General features: G+C 35.5%; 3 protein-coding genes across 6 annotated transcripts in view; all 3 read right to left on the reverse strand.

Annotated features, from left to right (window-relative positions):
* Nucleotides 1-14,309, reverse strand: part of LOC120781355 (myosin heavy chain 95F) — a 40,529-nt gene extending 26,220 nt beyond the window's left edge. For 3 of the 4 annotated variants that reach the window (XM_040113565.1, XM_040113559.1, XM_040113561.1), the window contains exon 1: nt 11,216-11,282. In XM_040113565.1, the coding sequence (XP_039969499.1) occupies nt 11,216-11,267 (52 nt within the window). In that variant the 5' untranslated portion in view covers nt 11,268-11,282. Of the gene's footprint in view, nt 1-11,215; nt 11,283-13,866 lie in introns of those variants that run through there. The other variant, XM_040113568.1, reaches the window with a different exon arrangement.
* A 1,080-nt stretch (nt 14,310-15,389) lies between these two features.
* LOC120781350 (transmembrane protein 181) lies at nt 15,390-17,481 on the reverse strand. Its single transcript, XM_040113553.1, has 8 exons — nt 17,037-17,481; nt 16,718-16,974; nt 16,547-16,627; nt 16,383-16,482; nt 16,047-16,324; nt 15,876-15,978; nt 15,578-15,802; nt 15,390-15,523 (listed from the first exon to the last, which is right to left on the reverse strand). Exons 1-8 carry the CDS (start codon nt 17,479-17,481, stop codon nt 15,390-15,392), a joined length of 1,623 nt encoding a protein of 540 aa, XP_039969487.1.
* Nucleotides 17,482-18,518: 1,037 nt separating this feature from the next.
* LOC120781351 (pre-mRNA-processing factor 17-like) lies at nt 18,519-20,638 on the reverse strand. Its single transcript, XM_040113555.1, has 3 exons — nt 19,797-20,638; nt 19,235-19,713; nt 18,519-19,174 (listed from the first exon to the last, which is right to left on the reverse strand). Exons 1-3 carry the CDS (start codon nt 20,512-20,514, stop codon nt 18,641-18,643), a joined length of 1,731 nt encoding a protein of 576 aa, XP_039969489.1. The 5' UTR covers nt 20,515-20,638; the 3' UTR covers nt 18,519-18,640.
* Between the last annotated feature and the right edge of the window lie 7,011 nt (nt 20,639-27,649).

Below are 27,649 nucleotides of genomic sequence, written 5' to 3' on the forward strand. Positions count from 1 at the left end.
CTCTGGTTCCCGAGAGGGAGCGTGGGTTCGAACCCCACACCTGACACAATAAGAAATATTTTGAAGAAAATGTTTTTTAAAAAATACAAAATTTCATTTGCGTAAACGAACATAAATACATACATATAATTTAAATAATAATCAATTTCTACTGAAATAATTAGAACAGTAGAAAGCAATTTGCGATAAGTACTAGCATAAATTAGCTTGTGTGCTTAGGTTTTCTGGGAACATGAATATGAATGTTAAAAATATGCACTCAGGAAATGTGAAAAATATAGTATTTCTCAATTAATGAGAATTACATATGTTTACTGTTACCCTTGCAGCACTTTAATTTACTGCATTTGTGCAAAGCCTATTTTGCTCCTCTCTGACGTTTAAATTTTGAAAAAGTCATAAACCATAATGACTGCTGGAAGTATGAGCGAAGAGTTAGCAAGGGAAAAACATGGCAGTCTGCCTCGCTGAGCTGTCAGTCAGTCGGTATAGTCTGCTCACCATTTGACGCTTCGTTGTGCTTTTCCGGTGCAATGTCTTTAACATTTTGTGTTGTTAAAATTGCATGTTCGCCAGCTACAATAGGCAAAAGACTGGCTAATGCAGGTAATAACTTAGGTAGTATGTATCTCTATAGATATCTTGTTTGAATACTCATAAAAGGCAATGAAGATATGCTGTACAAGCTGTACAAAACTGGTAAAATGCACTATTTTCAATATAAAGCTATTATAAGTAAGTGCCAAAAACAAAATATCGTGGCTAAAATGGTTCTGGATTACAAAAAAATTAAAGAATCCATTAGAGATTGCTCAATTAGTGTTGGTGTTAGAAAAGCCACAATAATTACCTGCCACATATCTCAATTATTTACTAAAAGATAATGTCCGTTCAAGGGCCTAGGGTAATTGTTTATGTTATAACTTCCCAAAATATGAAAAACTCGTTTTTTTTTTGTTCTAAACTAGATGTGCCTTTTAAGATTAGAAGTTCGAAAGGTATTTACCCGCCTGAAGAACAATAAAGCGGCGGGGGCCGATGGATTGCAGGCCGAGTTATTCAAATACGGCGGCGAAGAACTGACAAGGAGCATGCATCAGCTTCTTTGCAGAATACGTTCGGACAAAAGCATGCCAGACGATTGGAATTTAAGTGTGTTCTGTCCAATCTACTAAAACGGAGACCCCACAATCTGACCCGTGAAAAAAGAATCGATACACATCACACAATCGTCGATTTCAAAGCTGCTTTTAACATTTTCTGAATTTGGTAGCCTCGCAAAACTAATACGACTTACACAGCTCAACTGACGTTGATCAATACCAAAAGCTCTGTCAGGATTGGGAAGGTCCTCTTTGAGCTTTTCCATACCAAACGAGGTTTCAGACAAGGTGACTCCCTATCGTACAACTTCTTCAATCTACTGCTGGAGAAAACAATTCGAGCTGCAGAGCTTATTCGAGAAGGCACAATCTTTTATAAGAGTGTACAGCTGCTGGCGTACGCCGACGATAATGATATCATTGGCCTCAATATCCGCGCCGTCAGTTCTGCTTTCTTCAGTCAGGTCTGGCAGTGAACGAGGGCATGACGAAATAACACTTGACATCGAACAAACAGACGTCGCACTCGCAACTTGTCTCCCGCGTCACTGTTGACAGTCATAACTTCGAAGTCGTAAATAATTTCGGACTGAGTAGACAATTGAGAAGTAAAGTCTGCTCTCGACGAACAAAAACCAAACTCTATAAGTCACTCATTATTCCCGTCCTGCTATATGGGGCAGAGGCAACATCTGATGAGTCGCTGTTACGAGTTTTCGAGAGAAAGGTTCTGCGTAAAATATACGGTCCTTTGCGCGTTGGCCACGGCGAATATCGCATTCGATGGAACGCTGAGCTGTACGAGTTATACAACGACACTGATATAGTTCAGAATATTAAGAGACAGCAGCTAGGCTAGGTCATGTTTGCAGAATGGACGAAAACACTCCAGCTCTGAAAGTATTCGACGCCGTACCCGCCGGGGGAAGCAGAGGAAGACCTCCACTCCGTTGGAGAGATCAGGTGGAGGAGGACCTGGCTACGCTTGGAATATCCAATTGGCGCCACGTAATTAGTGTCTACGCCAGTAAAGAAGAAGTTGGTATTGGAAAAACCACGGACTTGGGTCATTAGTATGTTATTCTTAAAGATTATAACCTATTGAATTGGAAAAAAACGTATATTTTCCTAATTTCACACTAACATAGATATGCCCTTTAACAAAATAAATTTATAGTTGTTCGACTGAGTTGTAGAGAGGCGATGAAATATTTTGATTTGCCAACTGGAGTTTTAAATATTTTTGTCTGACAAATTGGTTTTTATTTTTTACACCCCCACTCTGTGGGAAAACATGCTATATGGATCTGAGTTATACATATGTATATATATATATATATATGTATATTATTGAGTTTAGGAGAAGTAATAGTTATTAATAGGGCCCACAATGTAGCAGCAAGAAATATCGAAGCTTTAATGTGCGCCTTCACTACGTACATACATACATACATACATACATACGTATATGTCACATATTCCATTAAATCTTCAAAATGAGAATTTTAAATCATTTTGCCAGCAACGACAAATGCTTGAATGGCACACAAATGACACATAAAATTGCAGTGGATAAAGAAATGAAGCAAATGAGTGCATGGGACTCATTTAAAAAATCCGTGCATTCATACACACACATAATTTTTTCATATTCACAGAGTTCTCTGGTTTCAGTTTTATGGTTAATTATATATTTTTGTAGTCTGTTTCCACAGCGGAAAGCGGAGTCGAAAAGCATCGCAAACAGCAAAATGTAGCGTTGCGCCGAGTGGTGAAGGAGGTTAATGCATATGTAAATTTGAATATGTAAACGGTACTGTATATGTATACACTTGGAACAGCAATGCAATCAGCGTGACCATATGGAGATCTTTCACTCGGAACCATTCATTATGCTAGAACTGTAGTTTTGTTAATTGAACTTCTACTTGTGGTTGCAATTGGTTTTGTTAGGTTTTTTATGTGCAACAAGTTGACAAACAAATAACAAATTGTAAGTTATTCTATATATGTATCTTAATAGCAAGAACATAGAGCACTTAAATATTGGCATTTAATTTTTCTGTAATCTTCATTAAACTTAAACATTTTAAGCCTTGCTCTCTTACCTAAAAGTTTAACTGAGTAAGCGACTACAATGTGTGCGTGGAAACTTCATTAATCTGTTTATATTCTATATATGTATGTTTGATTATGCCAGTCTGTCCGATTTATACCAGTTCTGTGTTCGATTCGCCACTCAACTAGAACTTTTGTAAATTTATCTACTTTCAAATCGAAATAAGTTTTTCTTGTACTGTAACAAAAACCAAATGAAATATGAAGTATTGCGCATGTAATAATTATATATTATTTCAATGTAAATCTGTGGCCTAATTAGAATTTTGCTCATTTTACAATGACTATTATAATTTAAAGATATAAACATACGAATTAACATACATATACATATGTATGTACATAATGAGCAGTCACATGAGTCAGCAAATTTCAATTTCACTTTCAAGCCTCGTTTACAACTCTTAACTCACAGTTAGTGTTAGAGTTTGTAAGTTTCGGTTTTGCATTAGTAAGCCAAACCAAAGGTCAAAGCACTAAGCTGTGATACAAACACATAAACTCACATTAACGGGTACAAAAGCAAAATTCAAATAGAAAATAATTTTCCATATTCCCTCTAACCAAACGTGACGGACAGGCTCTGAGAGCAAAGCATAAAGCAAAATGAATGCATTGGACCAACCCATTTTGCTTGAACGTGTACTTTTTGCTTGCGCAGCAAATTCACTGCAGAAACAACAAAAAATTAAAACGCGATGAATTTTTAGCTCACGTTTTATTCCGAAATAGCCAAGTTTATTCCGCTACTTTGCATTAAGTGATCCAGTGGCTATATATCTATTGTTGCAATTCATGTTTAGCGGCGAAAAGAAGTTCTTAAAAAAAGCTGACTGTGCCACACATAGAGCTACAGTGAGTGGCAAATAAAAAAGTGTACTAGTCACGTTCATACTCTGGTACAATAGATCCTAGTTGGATCAGGTAGTACATGCATTTACATATAGAGTTGGTGGGATCGACAGTGATATAGCTGTAAGTATCTACTAACATTATTACTCTTTTAGTTGAAGCTAAGTCTGGAGAAGCTTGCTGGCGAGGAATACCGGAACACCGCGCAACATTAACTGACTAAAATGGCACTTTATTGTATTCCATTGCCGTTATGATGCCCCAAACGCACACTTTTCATTGTTTTTATGATTTTTTTTTTTCGTTGAAGAATTGCTAAACTTTCCATGTTCATTTTACGGTACAGTGAACTATTTTTTATTATACCAGAAGGTAGACACATACACTCGTATACGAATATGTATTTGTATGCAAAAGTGAAGAAGCACGTACAATCAGTAATTCTTCAATCATGTTTCAACCACGTTTATTTGTTTGTGTCAATTATAAAAAATATAAAAATATAATTAATTTGCTTTCAAATGAAATCTTCAATAAAACACTGAAAAAAGAAAGCTATGAAGTATACATACATATGTATATGTACATATAAAAATTGTACTGCAGTATTTATCATATACATACTTGTATGGTAAATATTTGAAAAAACTTAAACGAAAAAAGTTATCACGCTAAGAATATATGTACATATGTATGTACATATGTTTTTGTAGAGTTGAATACAATGGTTCCATATCGAACAGTGAAGTGACTAATTAACTACATAATTAAATGCATAATCAGACATTGGCTTAAGGGGGTATTCTGCTTTAGAAGCCCGAACTTTAGGTATTTTCTTTTGACGCGATAAAAAAAATCAATAATTATTTCGACAATCCATTTTTTTACATGCTTTTTATTGATATTCTAAGAATACAAAACATAAATAATATAAGAAAAAAAATTAAATTAAAAAAAACTGCAGGTCGGCGAAGTAGAGACTGATGAAAAAATGGCTTGCCCTGGTGTGCAGGATATAAATCCTTTCCGTGGCCTAAAATGAAAATTTATGCGAAGTCCGTAAAGAGTAAAAGTGTAGTTATAACACTACGAAACGTTTTTGAAAAAAATTTTTTTTTTACAAAATGGTGGAGGTTTGAAAAAAAAGTTTCGTATTTTCCCTGTTTTTTTGTGGTTCGGAATTTTTTAAAAATAAAAATAAAAAAATTTCGAAAGCTGCTAAATAAAGCATTAAAAAAAACAAGTAAGGAAGTGCCAAGTTCAGGTATAATCGAACATTTCATATTCTTGCAACTTACAAGGATTAAAGAACCTTCAGATAAATAGAGCCTCTTAGTTATAATAGGTCTAGGGCGATTTTACACCCGATTTTATTTATTCTAAGCATAAAAATGCACCGCTATTAGATAAATACGCTTTCTCAATTTTATTAAGATAACTCAACCGGTCACCCGGACGTTAGAAAATCTTTATATTAGGTATTTGGGAGCTAAAGGAATTATTGACCTCATTCAACCCATTTACAGCACGCTAATATGTGATTTCACCTAAAAGTGGGTCAAATTTGAACCCCGCCTCCATTAAAGCCCTTTTATACCATCTCGCGGGTAAAAATGTATGTCTCTGGCGTATTTAGTTATTGATTTATGGCGCTTTAAGTAGTTTTTCAATATAATAAATGAACTAAATCAATTTTTTTTTTAGTTTTTAATCCTAAATACCAGATTAACGAATAAAAAAATTTAATTCCACATACCTGATTAGAAGATAAAAACAGTTTTAATCACACAAACCGGATAAAAGCTTATTTCTAATCCCACCATCGGGATTAAAAAATTAAAATTTACTTTATAATCCCAAATTGTTTAATTAAAAAATTCACAAAAACCAAGTTTGTTTTGGGATGAGGGCATTTTGTAAAATTAGTGTTCCTTCCATTCATCTATTGTAATAATATTTTTGCTTTGGTTTTGGATATGCAATAATTTTAAACAGAAAAGTCTTTCTCGCCGCCAGACAACTTTTTTGGTAGGTCTTTCTGGAGATTGGTTACGGAATCAAGAGAATTCAAAAAATTTCAAAATTAATTGCCGATCTGTTAGGGACATTAAATTCTGTAAATGTGCATAATTAAAAAACGCATTCTTTTATAACTTTCAAGTGAATATAATTTCTTAAAACGTTTGGAATTCCATAATAGAATGTCATCATTAAAGTGCCTAGTTCAAGACCATCAGATTCTTCAATGCAACAGGTCAATGAATGCCAACTTTCAGCACGTGATTGAATCAAGTCCATTTAACTGAATAATATTGTTTGGCGTTTATTAATTACTTGAAGAATCGCCAAGCGATGCAATAGTTTGTATATACATATGTATGCACATTTTTTCAGCTTGGAAAAATAATAAGCAACATTGTGTCTTGAGAACACGATAAAAAGTAGCTGCATAAGAAAAACTAACATTTCGCTCATAAACCTGTCTCCATAACTGCCTGTCACCGTTACAGGGAGCTGCTATGTATTGGCCATGATGTCACAGAAAGCGTAATTATCTACAACTTTTTCCGGTGAAGAATTTGCAAATACTTGACGTAAATAAATAAATAACTTTCTTGCAGTAAGAAAAAAATAAGAATATTGACTACCTACCTAACTGAGCTTTGTCATGACTTTAAAGACGTAAACAGCTCTTCGACATTTTATGGGCAAAAGAAAGAGTAGCATTAAATGGAAAAAGGTAAAAAGTGTAGTTGGGTGTCCATGGTATCTGCAGGGTGGTTTTAGTTCCTCTTTCTCAAATTAAGTTTCACCGAAAATTCTAGGACTAGAAGCCTGTTGGCTGGACAAGACTTTTCGCCTACGTCTGCGGCGTTCGTATAAAATGGACACTAAAGAAACTATCAAAGAATCTCATGAATTTACAAAGAGTCGCGGTTCGAATTGTGATCTTATAACGGCTTAGACCATCGGATATAAGAACATACCGTTATATTCAAATTTATAGTTTAATCGATTGACTCTCAAAAAATTATGGATATCAGTCAACTTGAGTATAAAATAGGCTGGAAAACTGGTAACAAGCATTTGGACCACTCGTTACTGGCGTGTAGAATTGACTTTAGCGTTTTTGCCATTTATTAACATTGTTGTTGGCAGAGACTCAGAAAGGTGAATACAATGTTGCAGCACCAACGAAAGTCAAGGCGATAGATAGAATCTCTGGCCAACAGACATTACCAAGTTGGGTGATTACTGGGCGGACGGGCAATGGATGGTCGCCGATAAGTTACACTCGTTCGTCAGCGCAAAACGTGTCGAACCGGTTATGTGTATATACATATGTAAGTACTTACGTATTTTTGTGCCGCCGTTGCGTTCATAGCCTTGTAAAAGTTGTCGCAAAGTAGAAAATCCGTGTAAGAGGAGAATACTACAATTAGCACACAAAACAAAAGACAAGTTAAGAAGCATACCGACTCGCGCGCAATATTTGTTGCTTGCGCTTCTTGACTGCCAATGCACCGTTAAAGACTTGGGCGATGTGTCGATACTGCTGATGTCGAACTGGTTGAACTTGATATTGAAACGAGAACGAGTATCGCATTGGCGAGGAGCTTCTTGACCAACAGATCTTCGACGCACAAGCAAAGTGGCAAACCTTCTTTCAAGCACAAGTACGTTAGTGTACGAGCAGCACGTAAATCCGCCGCTATGTTGTAGTGATTGTGCAAAAGTGGTAGGTTGCGGCCCACTAGCTCAAACCCGCTCAGAAATGGTGCGACTGCATCAACAATCGGAGAATGGCCAAAAGCAGCAAACAACATTTAACGTATGCTTTCAGCCATTCTAGCTTTATTTTAAAAATGCGAAATATGTATGCGCACACACATACAAACGTATGTACATATACATATGTTGAAACGTTGGCTTTTAATTAAATTACCTAAGCAGAAGAACGCTGCGAACTGAACACAGACTGGTTTTTTCAAAAACAGAGTAATTATGAAGATATTCGGTTAGAAAATGCAATCGGGATATTTGTGCCAAAACAGATCATTGGTACACTTTAATAGAAAACAGCTAAAGTGGACTCAATTTTGTTTTCACAACAACAACAGCTTAAAATACTAGCAAAATAAATTATTAATTAGAAACTAATTATTTATTTGTTATTTGTTAGAGAGTAATCGGATGCAAAACAACGTAATCGAGAAGATTGACTTCGTTGTTGTTGTTGGAACACAGAAAACATTTCACAAATATTATAATTTTGTCGAGTTGACTGTAGTGCGAACGGAGTGTTGACTTCGTGACATTCGGCTTAGACTCATCAAACCCATATGTCTTAAATATTTTTAGATAGCGGTAACATATGTACATACATATATTATATTAGCAATGCCAACCAGCGAGAGAGTTTCAGTTTTGAAGTTCTCAGAATTATTTAAAATTTCAATTAAGTTACTAAAAAAGCAAATCTCACAAAACGACAAAACACAGACGAACACGAAGTGGTGGCAAATCTACAGCAAAATACCTAAAAACGTGCCACAGCGTAGGTGGTAAGAAAAGTATATGTACATGTAATTACTGGAAATCAATAGAGGCAAAATAGAGAGTAGAAATTAGCGACGAAATTTGAAATAATAAGAAACGGAATTCACAAAGCATACATAAACAAGAAAAAACGTAATTCGTTGCACCGAAGCAATAATACCCTTCATAAATACAAAATAATCTTTACAAGAACTTTGACCTGTCAGTTGGTATGGCAGCTTTATGCTATAGTGACTCGATCTGAACAATTTCTTCAGAGATTGCATCATTGTCTTATGAAGTATTCAAAATTTCATGAATTTATCTCCTCAAATAAAAAAGCTTTCCATACAAGCACTTGATTTCGATCCTTTAATCTGTATGATAGCTATAGGCTATAGTGGTCCGATATCGGCCGTTCCGACAAATAAGCAGCTTCTTGCTGAGAAAAGTACAGATGCAAAATTTCAGAGTGATATCTCAAAAACTGAGGGACTAGCTCGCACATATACGGAAATACGGACGGGCGAACATGGCTAAATTGACTTAGCTCGTCACGCTGATCATTCATAAGGTCTCTAACGTTTCCTTTTGGGAGTTACAAACATCGAGGCCAACTTTATGTACCTCTTTTCAGGGTATAAAAATCGAAAATTCAAAACGTGGAAGGTCGTTCATTCATTTTCATGCACTTAACTTAGGCACGTGTTTGCCCTTCACACTATGACGCCTTCAACATTTTGTTTAGTTCCCCAATAGGGGCGGGCGGTACGGTTGTCATGACGAATAAGGTGGAAATGCGGCGATGAAAATCACTACCGCGAAAAGGAATGTTGTTAGTTAAGACAAACACCCACACATTCACATTTATGTAATCACATTCTTCAATTGCCTTTTATATTGCAAGTTGCGATGGACGCTGTCGCTTTGTTTTGCGAATAATTGCACGATCACTAATTGATTCGCCGAAGTAGAGGTTCGATTGCTACAAACAAAGAAACACATGCTAATGATACAAATACACACCAAAAATACACAATTTAATTACAAACTATTAAAAAATATGTGAAACGAACACAGCACCAAGGTTTGCGCATAGGAAAACATACCGACAGCACTCATTAAAAGAGTTTGTAAGAAAGAGCAAAATTTTGTCAAAACGAACGCGTGTCAAAAGTGATTTCGTTAATTGGAAAGGGGGACAAAAGAGCCAACAATTTTAGCAAATATCAAAGCTGTTTGATTGTCAAGTTCAAGTTTTTGCAATTCGACGGCGCAGCATTAATTTTGTCTTGCCATATTTGTATTACCTAATACTAGATCTGCGTATTTGCTTTTGTATTTAGCTGCACGCCGAAATGATAAATAGTTTTCAAAGCCAATTTGTAAGCGAACCTTTTGTTGAAAGTGGGTAAATGGTTTTTTAAATAAATTCACAAAATCGTACTAATACATATGTATGTGTGGGGATTATCAACCAACCTACTGACTCAATGGCGATGCGAGTTGGCTAAATACGATGTATTCAAGCATATACTCATTCATATACAAGTATTTCACGCTTGAAAGCTCATTCATTCACACAACTGGCATGTCTGCAAACAATGTGAATATGTTATGAAGAAGTCTGCCAATGTTTAGACAATTTGATGATTAATTACTGTTTTGGAATAAGAAAATAATCCAAAAACTACAAAAAAGACGAGGATTACAAATATTTAATTGCAGAAAAAATCAATAATAACTGAATAACAAATATTATATAACACACATTTAAATTTTAATTAAAGCTAACATTCGCTTTAATAAACAAAATGAAATATAAAGGTACAAATATATAAGCTTTAGTAAAAATAAATTCACTATTTTTCCAATATATTTATAACTTTAATAATCTCTATCTGCTACTCGTATATGCGATCGATCGCTATAAGATTTTGTACTACAAAAAACTTGAGCTCAAAGATGGACACTAACAAGAGAACAGTTTTGGTTAGATAAAGGCGAAAACACAAGCTACTGTGAATAGTCTTTATATTCCTGATATTAGAAGAGCCAATAACGTGTGATTCCGTTATTGTAATTTGGATCTCAAACCAGTTGACATAAAAAAACTCATATACCGAGTTTCAATCTGCAAAGTGCTGCTGAATCGCAACAAAATCGATCAATTCTTGAAGCAATTTTCGGCGGTTTGAACACTTCTTTTTCTCAAAATGCGAATAGAAGGGTCTTATTATGTTTCGTAAGGCCAAATCCTTGATGACTATATAATCTTTAGTTTTAAAAAGTCAAAAGTCGTCGTAAATCAGGTACGATCACAAATCAATCATTTCTAAATCGTTGACAGTACTTCATTGAAATATTTTTAAAATTTTACATACATACATATGCACATATGTATATGTCAACGGTAACAAGAATACACTCACAGAAGACGAATTCAAGTTCAAAATCTTACGTGCTGTTTAATGACAATCTTCGATGTTTTCAATATAAAACTACAAACCTCTTGTGATTATACACAAATTGGTTGACTTTTTACAAAATCAGAACGTTTAGAGGTTAAATGAGAATAAATAAAAAAATTACGAATTGCTCACTTTTCTCCAACTCCTTTGTTGATTTGTTTTCGCTTTGCAAAACCGGTGACATTTCGAAACTGAGATTTTAGTTTGTGAAACAAGACGCCACTGTTGATGCACCAAACGCTGAACTACAACTAGCAGTAAGTAAAAACAAAACAATACCATAACCATTCCCACTGCTGGATGGATGAGGACAACGCGAGTCTGAACCAATGTATACACACACAATCTATAAATGGATTTACGATATAAACGAGCACTCATCATACTTGGCTTCGAGTAGAATAAACAGAGTTTGTATTGTCAAGGCGACTACACGGACTACGCGCAGCACAGCTGATATGGTGTTGACAGAGTTGAAACAACCCCAAATGAAAGTTGTGGGCTGTTTGGGAAAACAAAAATTACATGCACCATATTGTTAAGAAGAAACACCCTCATCGTGATACTTTGAATTTCGTTTGTTTAGGTTTAAAATTTATCAATGTTTAAAGAGGTGATCGCTAGGCCGAAAAGGTGTAGAAACATTGTTTCGTGTTATTCAATAAAAATCACACTTTTTCTGTAATTTTACTCAAGCCATATGCGCATGCACATACCATTTGCGAAGAGGTACCAAAAGAGGAATTAAGAAAAGTGTCAACGTACTCCGAGTATAGAAAAGGTGAGCCGAATGGGCAACTAACCGGCCGGCCGGCCGGCGTTTTTCTCCTATTTAGGCAGTAAACAAAAAGCTAACTCAACAGCCTTTTAAAGTTTTATGTTGTATGTGCTTTCCTAGCATTCACATTTTCGATTATTTCACTTTTTATTTTTGCTAATTGTTCAATGGTAATTCACGCGGTACACACCTACGGTTCGACATGAGTAAGGCAAAAGCCAACACAAGCGATAACAAAGGGAACGCGATTTGCCCGCAAAATTGTTGACCGTAGTACGAAAGATGATCTTGTATTCACGGTGGTTGAACACCCACGCTTCATTATTTAAAACTGTTTATTTTGGGCATACTCACTCCACCGGAGCAGAATCACTTCCGAATTGGAATTACAAAAGTGCGAGTTTTGTCAGTGCATTGGCGATGAACCACCATTGTTTATTGTTGTGAAGTAACACGCTCCAGCGGTCACATACATACGCGCATACTAATATTCACTCACATACACATGCACTTAGATACATTTTTATCTATTTTTATTTCGAGGGATTTGGTTTCGTTTAGCTTTCGAGCCCAGCTCACATAGACCCCAGCGAGAACGCACAAAGGCCAGCACAATTAATTTATATTAATTGTTGCTTTCATTTCTGTGCGTACAAATTCGTTAAATTAAAATGCGTAGCATGCAGACAATCCAACTCGAATTGTTGTGAGTGCAGTTCTATGACTTTAGAATTACGCGTCTGTGTCGTGCGCCTGCATTTTTCTGTGGACTCTAGTCTGAGTTGTGACGCCAACGATTCAGACACTTTACTGCCATGTCGTGCCATTAATCGAACTGAATGAAATGCACTGACGACGATTATGCAAACGCAAATTACTTTATTTAAGTTGGATAGCAGAGTGTTTGATTAAGCAAGTCACGTTTCACCGCTGTCCATCGTTTTAGGAACCAAAGTAAATCCCTTAAATATGGTATTAGTTAAAAATAAAAATGAAATGAAAGAGTAGATTCGTTTAGAGACTTTCAATGTGACTTAATACGTTTTAATAAAAACACAGAGAACAGGTTGTTGGCTCTTTATTTCCAACTAAGATAAAGCAATAAGTATTATAACTAATAATGGGCATTCTAGTCTAGAGCCCAAATTCCAAGGTTTTGGCAATTGATAAAATAACCACGCAACAGGTTCAATATACAAAAAAATGTATATTGACCGCGATCCAGGAACGCGATATTTATGAACTTTTAATATGCAATATCACGCGGTCAATCAATTCTCTTTGAAATTTAAACATCTTTTTAGGGGACTCTATTCAATATCTAAATTACCGAAATATGAAAACTATGTGCGATATTTTTTTTATATACTACAATACCTTCTTAAGTTAGAAGACTTCCCATTAGTACGGAACCATCAACTTTTTTACGAATTAACACATTGTAATAGGGATATGAATTATTAGCGATTAACTCAGGATTCAGCATTTGTAGAATCTTGTACAACCCAATCGAAATTTGTTTGCTGCTGATCTTTCAAATCAAATTTCCAGAAAAAAAATGCCAGAAATGTTTTGAGCATGTCTTATGCTGCAAGTATGAAGATTCTCGTTAAAATATCTATTAAATTAAAGGCATTTGCAATCAACCACTTTAAAAAACTATATATTCCTGCGAGTTTATATACCAAACGCTATCGCAATCCATAAATAATTCTTGTTATTAAGACGGCGCAGGTGACAACTCTTAAATAATCAATAAATGAAAACCGGTTTGTATTCCCACTTCCAACAAGATAATTTCGAAATATCGAAAGAGTAACTATTTTTTTTAATTTTCATAAGAAATTATACTATTGAAAGACGAGTTTTTAAAAACAAGGTTATTGGCTAAAATCTTTAAAGTCACTAAGGCTTCAAAAATTGCGTTTGAGTTTCCTCACTGATGATCAAGTTTTGTGATTGTGGTTTTATGAAACGCAACCATAAAATTCCTACATTTGCTTACCTGTTAATATCTGCTGCTTAACCGGTAAAATATTATGGTTTTACTATTTTTGCTTTTTTTGTTTTATTGTAATCACCACAAAGTTTTTTTTTTCCTTTCAATTTGATGCGCTATCGTAGTTTACGCTGGGCTCCAACACCTGCTACACTAAAATCTATTGGAGCTGGAGTAGTTCAGAAAGAAAAGCACACACACACCCGCTTTGAAAGTAATGAACGAAGATCGTGCAATTTTGATGTTACAATAGACAAGAAAAATAAATTAGGTATCAATCCCAAAAGCTGAAGTTGAGAGCTTGTACACTTAAAAACGCTATCCAGCTGGTATCTTTTTTGTTAAGCCAGCAATTTTGTGCAAAAACATCTATGTGATATACACGTTTTTAAATAAAGAATTTCGCTCAATAAAGCGACGTTGCTTTACGCAAAACACGCACACTTTTTTGAAAAATCTTTATTTTTCTGTTTTTATTTATTGCTAACTTCACTTTATTAATTTAATTTGTTTAAGACATACCGCGAATAAAAAGGCAATTTTATTTTGAAAACAGCGCGCAGCATTATGTTTAAAGTTGCGCGGACAAATACAAGTTATAAATACAAAGTATATCAAGAAGGAAAACCGACAACACTGAATGGAACGAGTGTCAAATGAAAACAAACAAAAACTGTTGTCATGTTGGCAAGTAATGGCTACTTACTAATACTGTTTGAAGCAACTCTGTAAGTTCAGCAACATGTAACCGAGCTGCCAACATTGAAAAATTCTTATTTGTAATGTTCACGAATTTAAGTTTACCAAATATTTAAATAAAATTATTTTGTTGTTGTAGATAAATATAAATATATAAATCTCTGCAAAATAAGATAGACTCGACAATGGCCATACGCAAAACAATCTCTTTATTAACTTACTATTTCTATTGGCCAACATCCGTTGAATAACCGTTTCCATTACAGTCGGGTCTACGTAACAGAAACGGACATGGACCAATTCGCCAAAATTCCACGATATTATTTTGATAATATCCACCACTGCAAAAACAACATCAAAAATTTCGAAATATTTCCTTGTTATAAAATATGCGTGGGACAAATCCTCATACATATTAAATGCTCCTTTTATATCAGAAAGTACGGTAGTTTTATTTGCATATTGTTTGTGTCAGACGAACTTTACCATATAATTGAGTAATTATATATTATGGTACATATACATATATTAAATATTTTATTAATACATCTCGTTTAAAAGTTCGTAAACAGAACAAAAAAAAATAATAATAAATTAAAAGAGGGACAAAATTTACCTAATTTAGTAAATATTAAAAAAGGACAATGGAAAACGGGGTTTTAATTACAAATTAAAAAAGAAGATACAGAAGCGTAAATAGGTCTTATAGAAGTGTCCTAGAAAAATATTTGCTTATCAGAAATGAAGAAAAACGACACATTAGCATTTCACTACAGAAAAATTATTGTGTTCCAAAATATGCCACCTATAAATATACTTTATCTTACTATTTAATCACTATCATAATCATTTTTGTTGCCCACAGTGAGAGGACGTCGTGACTCATCCTCCGAGCCGTATACAACCTCCTCATCCGAATCATTTATCATCGAAAATGCAGGATTATCCTTAGTTACAGATATTTCTGAAAAAATCATTGTTTAATTTTTGCATGTCCTGGTTTCTGTAGTATCCATACCTTGTGAAAAGCGACCATTAGGGGAATACACATAAGCCATGGTGTATAGGTAAAAATTCAACAGCCCGTAAAAGCACATGAACTGCGCCGAACTATGATAGGTGGTATTAAGTGTGGCCACAAAATTATCCTCCAATATACCGAAGCCAAAGCGACATGTTGTTACCGTTATGGTAATGGAGATAACAAATAACATCAGAAGCGTTAAGAATTTCAGGCGCATATCTGGAAAAATTTTGTTGAATTAAACTTTTACAACTCTAAAATTATCGCAACCGTATATTTCAAGAGTGCTTACCAAAATAAGGCATCGACCTGAGCTCAGTATAGGCGCGTAATACTAATAAGGCCAAATACAGTATATACATACAGCCAGCTATGAAAAAGAACAACTTGAAGCCCTAGAAAGATAGATAAATTATTGGCATATTTATAGTAATTTACGTATACTCGCATGCTCGTCACTCACATTATAATTTCGTGTGTCCACAAAGTGGCTATAGGTGGGATCGCGTAGCTCGTTGCATTTCTCCCAAGTGGCCAATACTATGGCGCACAGCCAAATTGGTAGTATAACAATAATTTTTGGCAAGTAGAATCGTACGAAACGCCTTTCATTCTGCCGCAAGCCATGATATATACAAAGCCAGAACATGAGGAGCGAACACAGAAATGTGGCTTGAAGAATTGCATCCAACATGCCAGGGAACCACGAGTTCATTAGGAAAATTGATGGAAAGAAGGGATCTGTAAGAAGAAAGTGATCATTTAAAGATACATATTTTTATATTCTCTTTATACGCACTGTCATACAACAAGAGAAGCGGCAGGAGTATGGACATCCATTTCTGTTCGATAGACCAATCATAGATGGGATATTTGCGGAGTGTGTGAGCATACCAGCACTATAAAAATATTAGAATTATATACTGCTAACATATTAATATACCTATATCCCTATTTACTTACAATTACAATGAACGTAAATAATAGAAATATAAAGCGGAACCATATCTCGATTTGTGTAAACTCGGGACTATAAGTTTTGAACTGTAAAAGTGTAAATACAGATACAAAAATAATATTAGAAAATAATACCAAAGTCTCCAATTATTGTATTACAATAACAGTAAAACTTACATAAAATGTTATGCTGCGTATATTATACTTCTGGTGGAAGGTCTCCAATCCATAGAAGCGCACAGTGATTATATAATGTGCATATTCAAGAAAACCCAAATGCAGTATCGTAAATTCTTCACAATCGTTTAGCACGCAGGACAAGTGTCGAGTACGATTGCGAACCGAATCGGCGCGGAGTATGCTCAAAGGTTTGTGTTGTTCCGTAATTCCATCAATGGCCACGCTCACCTGGAAACTCTTATCGTATTTTTCGTCTGCAAAAAATGCATAAAACAAACATGTGTACACCCCTGAACCATATCTCATTACAACTCACCATCATTGTTGTCCGTCACCAATTTGGCAATCAGCCACAGTTGCTGGGAGTACGTGGTCATTAGTGGTGATTTCATCGCAAACGGCCCTGTTGCCAACACCGTTTTACTATTAGCCAACGATGTGTTCGCCAGTATACTTTTGGCGGTGATCTCCGATGTACTAGTAATGGGTGGTCCGGTGAGGCCAATTACAATGGCCAAACCGAAACAGATGAGAAATCCGAGAAAGACCATGACGAATTCACGTTTTTGCATCGAATAAAGACGCATATGCACCGAACGTTCGCATCGGTCATGATGGTAGGCCGGTGCAATATATCTATTGAACTCACTGAATAGATCGCTAAATTGTGAGAGGGAATTCTTGAGTCGTAAAAGTAAACCACCCGAGGGCAAGTGGTATGAGTAGCCCAGACCCGTAGTGTCTGTGGGTGGTTTGGACATTCTGACAGCACTTACAGAGTGACGATGGTGCTTTTGATATAGCGATTTTTATCTAGAGCGGAAGTGATACTATTCTAAGGTATTTTTGGTTATGGGAAAGGACGATGATTGTAATGGATAAGGTGTTATTGTTGTTGCTGTCGACAGTTTTAACTGTGGTGGATGTGCTTGTCTTGATTATTGTTGAAGGGTATTGGAGTTTAGTGCGCTTTACTGCTGTTATCTAACGTGAGGAGTCTTGAGGAAATGAGATGCTTTTGTAATGGGAATAAGTATACTGTGAAAATATTTGTTTAATTTGTAGTTTTCAAGCACTGCTTTCAAACAAAATAACTGTGTTTACTTCATTTTCACTTTCACATCACAACTATTGTTAAACGGCCATGAACTACGATGCAAGTACATATGCTGTCACTACATTTTTCAATTTATCACTTAACGGTCGGAAATGAAAACTTTGTATGCACTGCAGCAAAAGTTTGTTCTTGACTTATTTTCGAATAGAAAGTATTCGAGTTTTGATTTTGGATTATATTTCTATTATTTTGTATGGAAAGGTTCGCGGCTGTTAAAATCGATTATTTTCACTTAGCAGACAGAGCACATATGGCGTATCACTTGCTTATTTAATAAAGCTGTAGGGGTGTCAGTTGTTAAACTATAAGTGTTTGACAGCAGTTTGGGCCCCAGTGCGCAGGTCACGCTGTTATCAGTTATTTCGCGTTTTGATTGTTGGCGCATGGTCCTGCCGTAGAAGGTGGAATTGTTTGTAAACAAATGTAAAAATTGTGTAAACAAATAATGAAAGTGAGTGGTTTTGGAGGATGCTCAATATGAGTGAACTTTTGAAATGAGTAAAATATTGAGAGACTCATGCATCAACGAAGTGAAGCAAATGTTCTGAAAACAATTACGTTTTTAAACGTTTAAAGAAAGAATATACATATGTATATATTACGAATCTTTAAAAGCTTTTTTCAAGTATATTTTTAACTAAACAAATTAGCATTTATGTTAAAATAAATATTCATAGTAAATATATTTTAAGTTATGAGATATAACTACTTTTACATTTTTATTTCTATTAGTCAATATAAAACTATTACAACTGTGTGAGGTGTGCACTACTTAACATATTTTGCTATGCAAAGATCTTCATTTAATCCCAGTACTTGATTAGGCCATCCCAACCGGCTGTTACTACTTTGCTTGCTTCATGCGGATGCCACATTGCGCTTATACACACACCCTCATGCGCCTGCCATTTCTTGTACATTTTCGTTGTCTTCCAGTCCCATATATAGCATTTACCGTCTCCATCTCCGCTAACTAAATAACTCATGTCGGGCGAAAAATCTAGCTGACAGGCGTAACCCGAAACCATATGTCCACTGAAGGTCTTCTTACGATTCATTTTAAAACGGTTTAACGCGGAGAATATCACGATTTTATTATCTAAAGACTGACACGCCAGCCATTTGCCATTTGGTGCAAGCGTCACTGCCGGCATGGAATGCATGGTGGGATCTGCTATGTACTTCATATCGACTGGTATATCCCATTCCCAAATACGCATCGATTTGTCGTCAGAGGTAGTAACAAAACGGCGATTTTCATCGACAAATGTAATTGTGTTTACTGCACCCAAGTGGCGATCATATTCCTGAACAATATCTCCGCTGCGTGTGTCCCACTGTAAATTAAAATTAAAAATTAGTACATAAATATTTTTAGAAGTGAAAAAAATACTTACGCAAATAATTTTCTTATCAGATGTGCCAGCAACGAAGAGATGTTGCTTGTTGTTGTCCGGATGGAACTTGACGCAGAAGGGCATCTTGCGAGCTGTGAAACGTGATATAACCTCACCAGTTTCGGCATCCCACATTTTTATATAACGATCATAGGAAGCGGAGAGAAATTTGGTGCCTTTATTGTTCCAAGCTATGTCCTTGATCGCCTGCCTATGTCCAGAGAATGTACGAATGCAACGTCGCTCGCCGAACACTTCCCACAGTTTCACGCGGCAATCCATTGAGCCCGAAAGCAGTAAGTGAGCTGTTTGAGGGAACCACCGAATTGACGAAATACCCTTTGTGTGCCCAGTCCAAGTGTGAATGTGTGATTTTGGTAAGAAACATTTGTTTGGAGCGGACGTTGAACGCAAGTTAATACCCAAGTCATGTGGTGCATGTAAGTAAGAACGACCTTGATAATCGTAGGCGTCCTTGACTGTAAATAAATTAATTAGGTATTAAAACAACGGTTTCTACGCCAATTAAGAAGAATATTAAAACAATATTTTAGTAACTTACTGTGAAGAACAGATTTTTCCTCCAATGGCTTATCTTCAACAATGCGATTGCGCCTATGTCTTTTGGCAAGAATCTCTTCCAGTTCTGCTTTTTCTTGGTCATTTGGACGTGCTATGGATTGTTCATCTTGATATTTACCCCAAGGACCAACGAAACCTTCAATGTCTTCTGGATTGTCGTTTTTATCTTGTTTACGTTTCCTTTTCAGTTTCGGTGATTCAAACACAGTTTTTCCATCATCATCATATGCCGATTGTAAATCACCGACAAATCCTTGACCGTCTGCAACTTCGCCGACTGAGGGATCCAATGCATAACCATAAGTGTGGAATGTGCGTCGCTGATTTTCAAATTCAAATGCATTAATGTGCGCCTTTTCCACATATCCAGAGAGAGTATTGCGCGGCGCTCGCATTTGTTGTGTTAAGTTTGGATTTTCCGGCCCTTTCACAGGTGCGTATAGTTCCTCAAATTTTGGATTATATGTCACTTCTTTCACAGTAGGATCAATTGTGCGCGTTACATCAACGGCGTTCATCGGCACAACTTCAGGAGCTGCGCAAACGGCGAAGGATTTAGCAATGGACAGAGTGGGGTCGACGGGCTTCAAATGTGCGACTGCATCAGTAGTCTGTGCTTTAGTTGTCACTTTTTTGGTGACTTCGTTTGCTTCAGAATCACTTTCCGATGAACTGTCATAATTGTGGATGCCCAACATGTTGCTCGTTTTAATATATTTTCACTTTAAAAATAATATTAATGCTTTGTAATCAAACTCGTCCTAAAAATAATAAGAGCACAAATGAATGTTAGCTGTTTACAACCATGGTATATATAGTAAACGCGACTGACATTTCTACAGTGTTGTAAAAATTTACGATATGAAGCGGGAACACAGTGTTGCAAAGTAACTTGAATTTATTTTTTAAGCTCCAGCAGAGAACGTATATCAGAGAACGTATAGAGAAGGCAGAGAACGTATATTTATAGAGAAGGTTAACGATGTCGAGAATTTAGGGATATTTCAATTTTGGGATATTTACTGATTTGGATGAGCGTGTTTCACCACTTAACATCAGGGGACACGAAAATAGCAGAATTGAGCATTTTCAGTGTTAAATGAGAAAAATAATGGTAATTCCAATGTTAAGGAATGTACACTTAGAGATTCCCTTTTTTACTATGCGCAAACGATGCTGCATATAATTTATAAAAATAAAAAATAAAATTTAAAAAAAGTTTATTGGAAAATTTAATGATACAGTTTATTTGAAATATATTTCCTTATCATGACAAACAAAAAAATCCATTTTTTAACATGAACTAGCAAAGCTATGACAAAAAAAACGTTAATTCAGGATTGACAAAAGTCTACATACAGTACATACATAACTTATCTTAGAGCGAAAACTCTGTGGTTAACATTAGGTAACCTGATTTTTTAGTAATTAGTTGGTCCACCGTTTGCATCAATAACAGCCTGAAGCCGTCGTGGCATCGAAGCTACTAAATTTGTCAATTCTGCGTTCTTTGAGTACTGCAGAGCTGGAAATCTGATTTTTTTAATTTTTCTTTCTAAAATTTCCCAGACATGTTCAATAACATTCAAATCTGGACTTTGAGGTGGTGTGTGTAGTTGCTTTGGAGCGTGATAAAGCAACCAATCCTTGACAATATGGGCCGTGTGCTTTGGATCGTTATCCTGTTCCAAGCTCCAAACTATCCACTGAAGGCTTCAGATTAGCTTCCAATAATGCCTTGTATTTAAATCGATCCATATTACCCTCAATAAAAGCAAGCTTTCCAACTCCAGATGCCGCAACAGCTCCCCAAACCATTACGTTGCCGCCACCATGCTTTACTGTTGGTACTATATTTTTCGGATTTAGTGTAGTTTTTTTTTTCTCCAAACTTTTGCCCTTCCATCGCTGCCGAATATATTAAACTTCGATTCGTCTGTAAACAAAACTTTTTGCCAAAAATCCATTCTCTTGTCCAAATGTGCTTTGGCGAACTCTAAGCGAAGTTTACGATTTTTTTCAGAAATAAGATCCTTTTTACGAGGTGCTCTACTGTGGAAGCCGTTATTGTTCAGAGCTCTTCGAATTGTTCTTGGATGGACAGACTTATTTGATGAGCTTGCTATGTTTTCGGCTAATTTTAGAGCAGTAGCCATTTTTTTCATAGTTTTTAACTATGGTCTGTACTGTTGGACGACTTAAATTTAAAATTTTTGAAATTTCGCCATAAGATTTGTTCTCATTTCTGTGCTGTACAACAAGGTTTCTTACGTCAATAGAAATTTCTTTTCGAGGAGCCATTGTTGATGCTTAAGTGATTAAACCACAACTAAATTAAATACCAGCAAATCAGACTACATAATAAAGGAAAAAATATGGAAAAAAACGGTACTTTATCCTTATAGCAACACAGAATATCGATCTACCTGCTAAGAAACCGGTCTTGTATGTAGACTTTTGTCAAGGACGTTTTTGGGTTTTTCCACCATAACCTTTTTATATTAAGTTAGGTAATGGATTTTTTTTTTGGTATATGTCATTATAAAAGGATTTAAAATAAAACTGTGTACCTCCATTTTTCAAAAAAGTGATTGTACTTTCTACACAACAAATACAAGCGGTGTATGTAGACTTTTGTCCGCCACTGTACATATATTTGTTATGAAATCACATACATAAGTATGTACATAGCATATATTTTAAAATTGAGCTATTTTATGATAAATTCCATTAAATCTTTGCAAAAATATATAATTCAATAAACTTAACTCGATATCATGTTAGAAGACCAAGCGGTCGCACATTACCCATATCATAATTATGTTTTGCATGTAAACAAATACAAAAGAACCATACTATTTGTAAATTTGTCTACATGCAACAAATGTATGTAAATATGTACATTCAATGCTTCATGCGAAATTTCCGTTGACGCGGGCATCCAATGGCGAAGCTTTAATGTACCATAATCAAAGATACAGATTTTTGTGGTTTGTTAAAAATAAAAATATAATATGGCACATAAGCGAGTGCGGATACTTAATCGAGTGTACTTAAAACAATAAGTTCTTTTAAGCAGCTAGATATAGACAGTTAAGATGAATGATTTTCATTTAAGCGGAGTACTACTCAACCAGGATTCACTGTACATATAAATCAGAGGAAGATTGAATATTTTCTTTGACTATGTTGTCAATTTTATTCTAATATATTTGAATACTTATATTTGCGGGGTTGTCACTTTTTCTTTTCCATACAAATGTCAGAAATTGTTAAATTTATGATTTTTAGCTTTTGCCATCGTCGCGAAAAGACGCTTGTGGGCAAAGGCATGCTCGGGGAGATGTGGTTTGTTTTTATGAATGAAGCAAGTTTGCCTGTTGAAAGTACGCTTGCGTTCGTGAATGAAAATATTATGGTTAGGTGTTTTTCTACAAATTTGGGCATCGACTGCTTGGCTGCCATTTTGACTTGTGACGCTGCTGAGACTATTTGAAACCATTGTTGTTTATGTAGAACAATATTCGTAATTTTTGCGGGTGACATATCTACATGTGAACGCATATAAGTATGTATGTTTTGTATGCATTATTTGTGGGGGAATGCCATACACACCAGAGAGCTGCAACGATCACAATTTTTTTAATCATACCCGATCGTAGACTCAGATTTTTTGTGAGGGAAAACTTTGCTTTAACAAAAAAGATAAATCGTAAGCGAGCGTGCTCACAGCGCACATTCAGTTCCAATCACTCTTGCTTGTTTCGTAATGATTTTTCTCGATCAAACGCTTTGTGTGAGCAGCAAAGAATGTTCGAGAATGCTGCTTGCATTCAGCCCGATCACAATCATACTGCTTGGTTATACCGGGTGGTTCGATGGGGAATATATCATTGCTGATTTTAAATTTATTATTTTAATTGGTATACAAAATTTATGCCACAATTATTATATAGTAGTCCAAAATTATGAATTCTTATTTTTCCCAGAAATACATTTGTAAAAAAAAGATCTTTCTCCTTTTCTTATTATCTTATTTTTCCCAGAAATACATTTGTAAACAAAGGACCTTTATCCTTTTTATTATCTTATTTTTCCCAAAAATACATTTGTAAAAACAAGGATCATTATCCTTTTTTTTTCAACATCAGCTTCCTACTTGATGGCATTTCGCAAATGATAAAATAAATTTTTCAAGACCTCAAAGCATGCGCTACATTAGCTCGAACCTACCTACCCTACGCCTTTGCGTAAATGATTATATTATGATAGCAAATGCCCCAGTTGCAGTTTGATCTCAATAACCGGTGGCGTAAATAATAATGATAATAATTATAAGTATTAAATAGCATAAATATGGAGAGCGAATCAGCGAAGAGTGTCGCTGACAACATAGCAAACGGAATGTACACATTATCTGGCCAGCGCAAGAATATACTCACTGAAATAGTAAAACCGGACAACAGTACATTAAAGGAATTTGTTTTCTGCCGCACATGTCGCAATGTGTTAAAATACAACGCAAGTCAAACGTCAAATTTAAATAGGCACATCTGCTGCAAAAACTTAAAGCAATCCCAAAGTTTAAAAAACTGTCGCACCGCTGGACAAAACTGAGACCATTGAAAATGCGCAAATTGGATAACAGAAGACTGTCGGCCATTTTCAGCTGTGCGCGGTTCTGGGTTTGTTAAACTAGTAAAGTTTTTTATTAAGATCGGTGCAACTTATGGCGAGCACGACGACGTGGAAGACATGCTACCGGATCCAACAACCATTTCACGTAAAGTCTCGAAATGTGCCAATGAAAAGAAGGAAGAATTAAATGCTGAAATAAGAATGTGAGCAGTGGTGGCGCGTCAGCAACAATTGATATGTGGTCGGACAACTTTGTAAAGCGCAACTTTTTAGGAGTAACATTCCACTACCAAAAGGATTTCAAATTCTTTGACCTAATTTTGGGATGAAGTCAATGGATTTCGAAAGTCCAACAGGCGAAAACATCTTAAAAAAACTTAAAAGTTTATTCAATGAATTTGATATTTCGAATATTGAAAAAATTACGTTTGTAACGGATAGAGGAACAAATATCTTAAAAGCCTTACAAAACAATTGTAGACTAAATTGTAGCAGCCATTTGTTTAACAATGTTTTGGACAAGTCGTTCTCTGCCAGCAAAGAACTCGCAGAAGTGTTGGAATCGTGCAAAAAAATAGTTAAATATTTTAAAAAATCAAATTTGCAGCATCTCCTGGCCACTCCTCTAAAAAGCCAATGCCCACAAGTAGGAACTCCCATTATTTTATGCTCAAATCGATTATTGACAATTGGGGAGAGATGAATAACATTTTAAGGCAGAATGAACAAAGCCTACGATTGTTACATATCAACATAACTGTTGTTAAAGCGGTAGTGGAAATGTGTGAGAATTTTGAAATTGTTTTTAAAAAACTGCAGCTTTGCAGTGCACCTTCATTGTGCTATGTGTTGCCATCAATTTTAACAATTAAAAATCTATGTCAGCCGGCAACCGATGAAATACCGGTAATTTTAACGTTAAATGAAAATATAATAAATAATATTAATGAAATGTGGGTCCCCAACATCGGTATATGCCACAAAGTTGCATATTTTTTATCTCCCCCGGCTTTAAATATGCAGCCAAATGATTTAGAAGACATAAAATTATTTTGCAATACTCGCATATTGACAGAAAATCAATCATCATGTCCAAATACACCTTTATCGGATTCATCGACACCGCAGTTTTCAATTGACTCAGATAATACCTTAGATGCCAATAGCCAAGTTTCAACAGGGAATAGAACCAACGACACTTTCTTTTTCCCGCATTTAATAAAACGGAATTCCACACAAACTGTAGAGACGCCTGAGGAAGAAATTGAAAAGTACTGTAATGAAAAAGTTGCAATGGATGAACACTTTAAAATTCCTAAAATTATCTGTAATGGGTCGCGCCAAACATTGCTCGGAAACCGAACGTAAAACCATAAAAAAACTACGAAAAATTGGAAAAACCGTTCGCGAGATAGCTGCAATAATGGAATGCTCCAGAAATATGGTGTTCAACGCTCTTAAGCCGTGCGGGAAAAAAGCAAAGAGAGGAAGAAAGCGCAAAACATCAATGCAATTTGACCATTTGGTTGTTAGAGAGTCAAAAAAAGACCTGTTTTTGTCCTCCAACGAAATCAAGGAACGATTAAATGCTCCGGTTACTGGCCGGACTATTCGTAACAGACTACGAGAAGCAGGGTTCAACGGAAGAAGTGCCAGAAAAGTCCCGTATTTGAGCAAAAAGAACGTGAATCAACGATTGCAGTTCGCACAGAGGCACTTGTTGCGGGAAAACTGGAAAAATGTCCTTTGGTCGGACGAGACCAAAGTAAATTTATTCGGATCCGATGGTAGAATGTTCGTTCGACGCCCACCGAACGCTGAATTTAACCCTTTATATACCCGAAAGACCATTAAACATGGCGGAGGTTCTATAATGGTATGGGGCTGCTTTTCGGCGAGTGAAGTAGGATCAGTCTTTTGGATACGGGAGAAGATGTGCGCTCCAGACTACCTAAATATACTCAATAGTGTAATGTTGCCCTATGCAGAGGATTACATGCCACTTAGATGGGAGTTTATGCACGACAACGACCCATAACATGCATCCAGAATAATAAAATCTTGGCTTGAAAGGAATCAAGTTGCTCTTTTGGACTGGCCCTCACAGTCTCCGGTCCTGAACCCCATAGAACATCTATGGGGAGTGCTAAAAAAGTCGATCGGTGGACAAAAATGGAAGAATAAGCCAGAGCTGTGGGAAAAAATACAGGAAGCTTGGTACTCACTACCGGTCAAAACTTGTGCTCAATTGGTCAATTCCCTGCCGCGAAGATGTCAGGAAGTCATTAAAAACAAAGGAGCTTCAACTAAATATTAAATGAGACCAACGAAAGATATCATATTTTAATTGAATTATTATTATTATTTGTTTAAAGTTCGTCTCTATTATTTTTTCCAGGCTGAATTACAAAATGTATTAATTTCCATTTTTTAAATCAAAGTTATCAAATAAAAACCACTCAATAATTATTGAATTTCCTTATTCTTTCATTACCTTTTGAAAAATATATATTATTTCGTCTAAAGTTAACGTAAAGTTTAAAACTTGATAACCATTGCTGTGACCCTATTTTTTTCCAATACTGTATGTACATATGTCGTACCAAACCTATATAAAATGCATATTTAGGTAGTAATACAAATTTTATTGAATTATACAAAGATTTTATGGAATTCATCATAGCTCAATTTTAAAATATACATATATGTACATACTAGTTACATACTTATGTGATTTCATAACAAATATACATATGTATGTATACCGATCTATAAATTATATGCAGCATCGTTTGCGCATAGTAAAAAAGGGAATCTCTAAGTGTACATTCCTTAACATTGGAATTACCATTATTTTTCTCATTTAACACTGAAAATGCTCAATTCTGTTATTTTCGTGTCCCCTGATGTTAAGTGGTGAAACACGCTCATCCAAAACAGTAAATATCTCAAAATTGAAATATCCCTAAATTCTCAACATCGTGGACCTTCTCTATAAATATTATCAAAATGGCACATCAAGTGCTAATTGAGCCCGATAGGGCTGCACTCCTACCTCTATAAATATACATACGTTCTCTGCATTTAGTTTCTGTTTAAAAGAATATACTATTACAAATCTATATAAGCATTTTCAAGTATTTTTGTCAATTAAATTTTCTACAATACTTGATTTTAAATAAAAATTGTTTTAGA

The sequence above is a fragment of the Bactrocera tryoni genome, unplaced genomic scaffold (assembly GCF_016617805.1).
Source record: "Bactrocera tryoni isolate S06 unplaced genomic scaffold, CSIRO_BtryS06_freeze2 scaffold_64, whole genome shotgun sequence".
NCBI lineage: Eukaryota > Metazoa > Arthropoda > Insecta > Diptera > Tephritidae > Bactrocera > Bactrocera tryoni.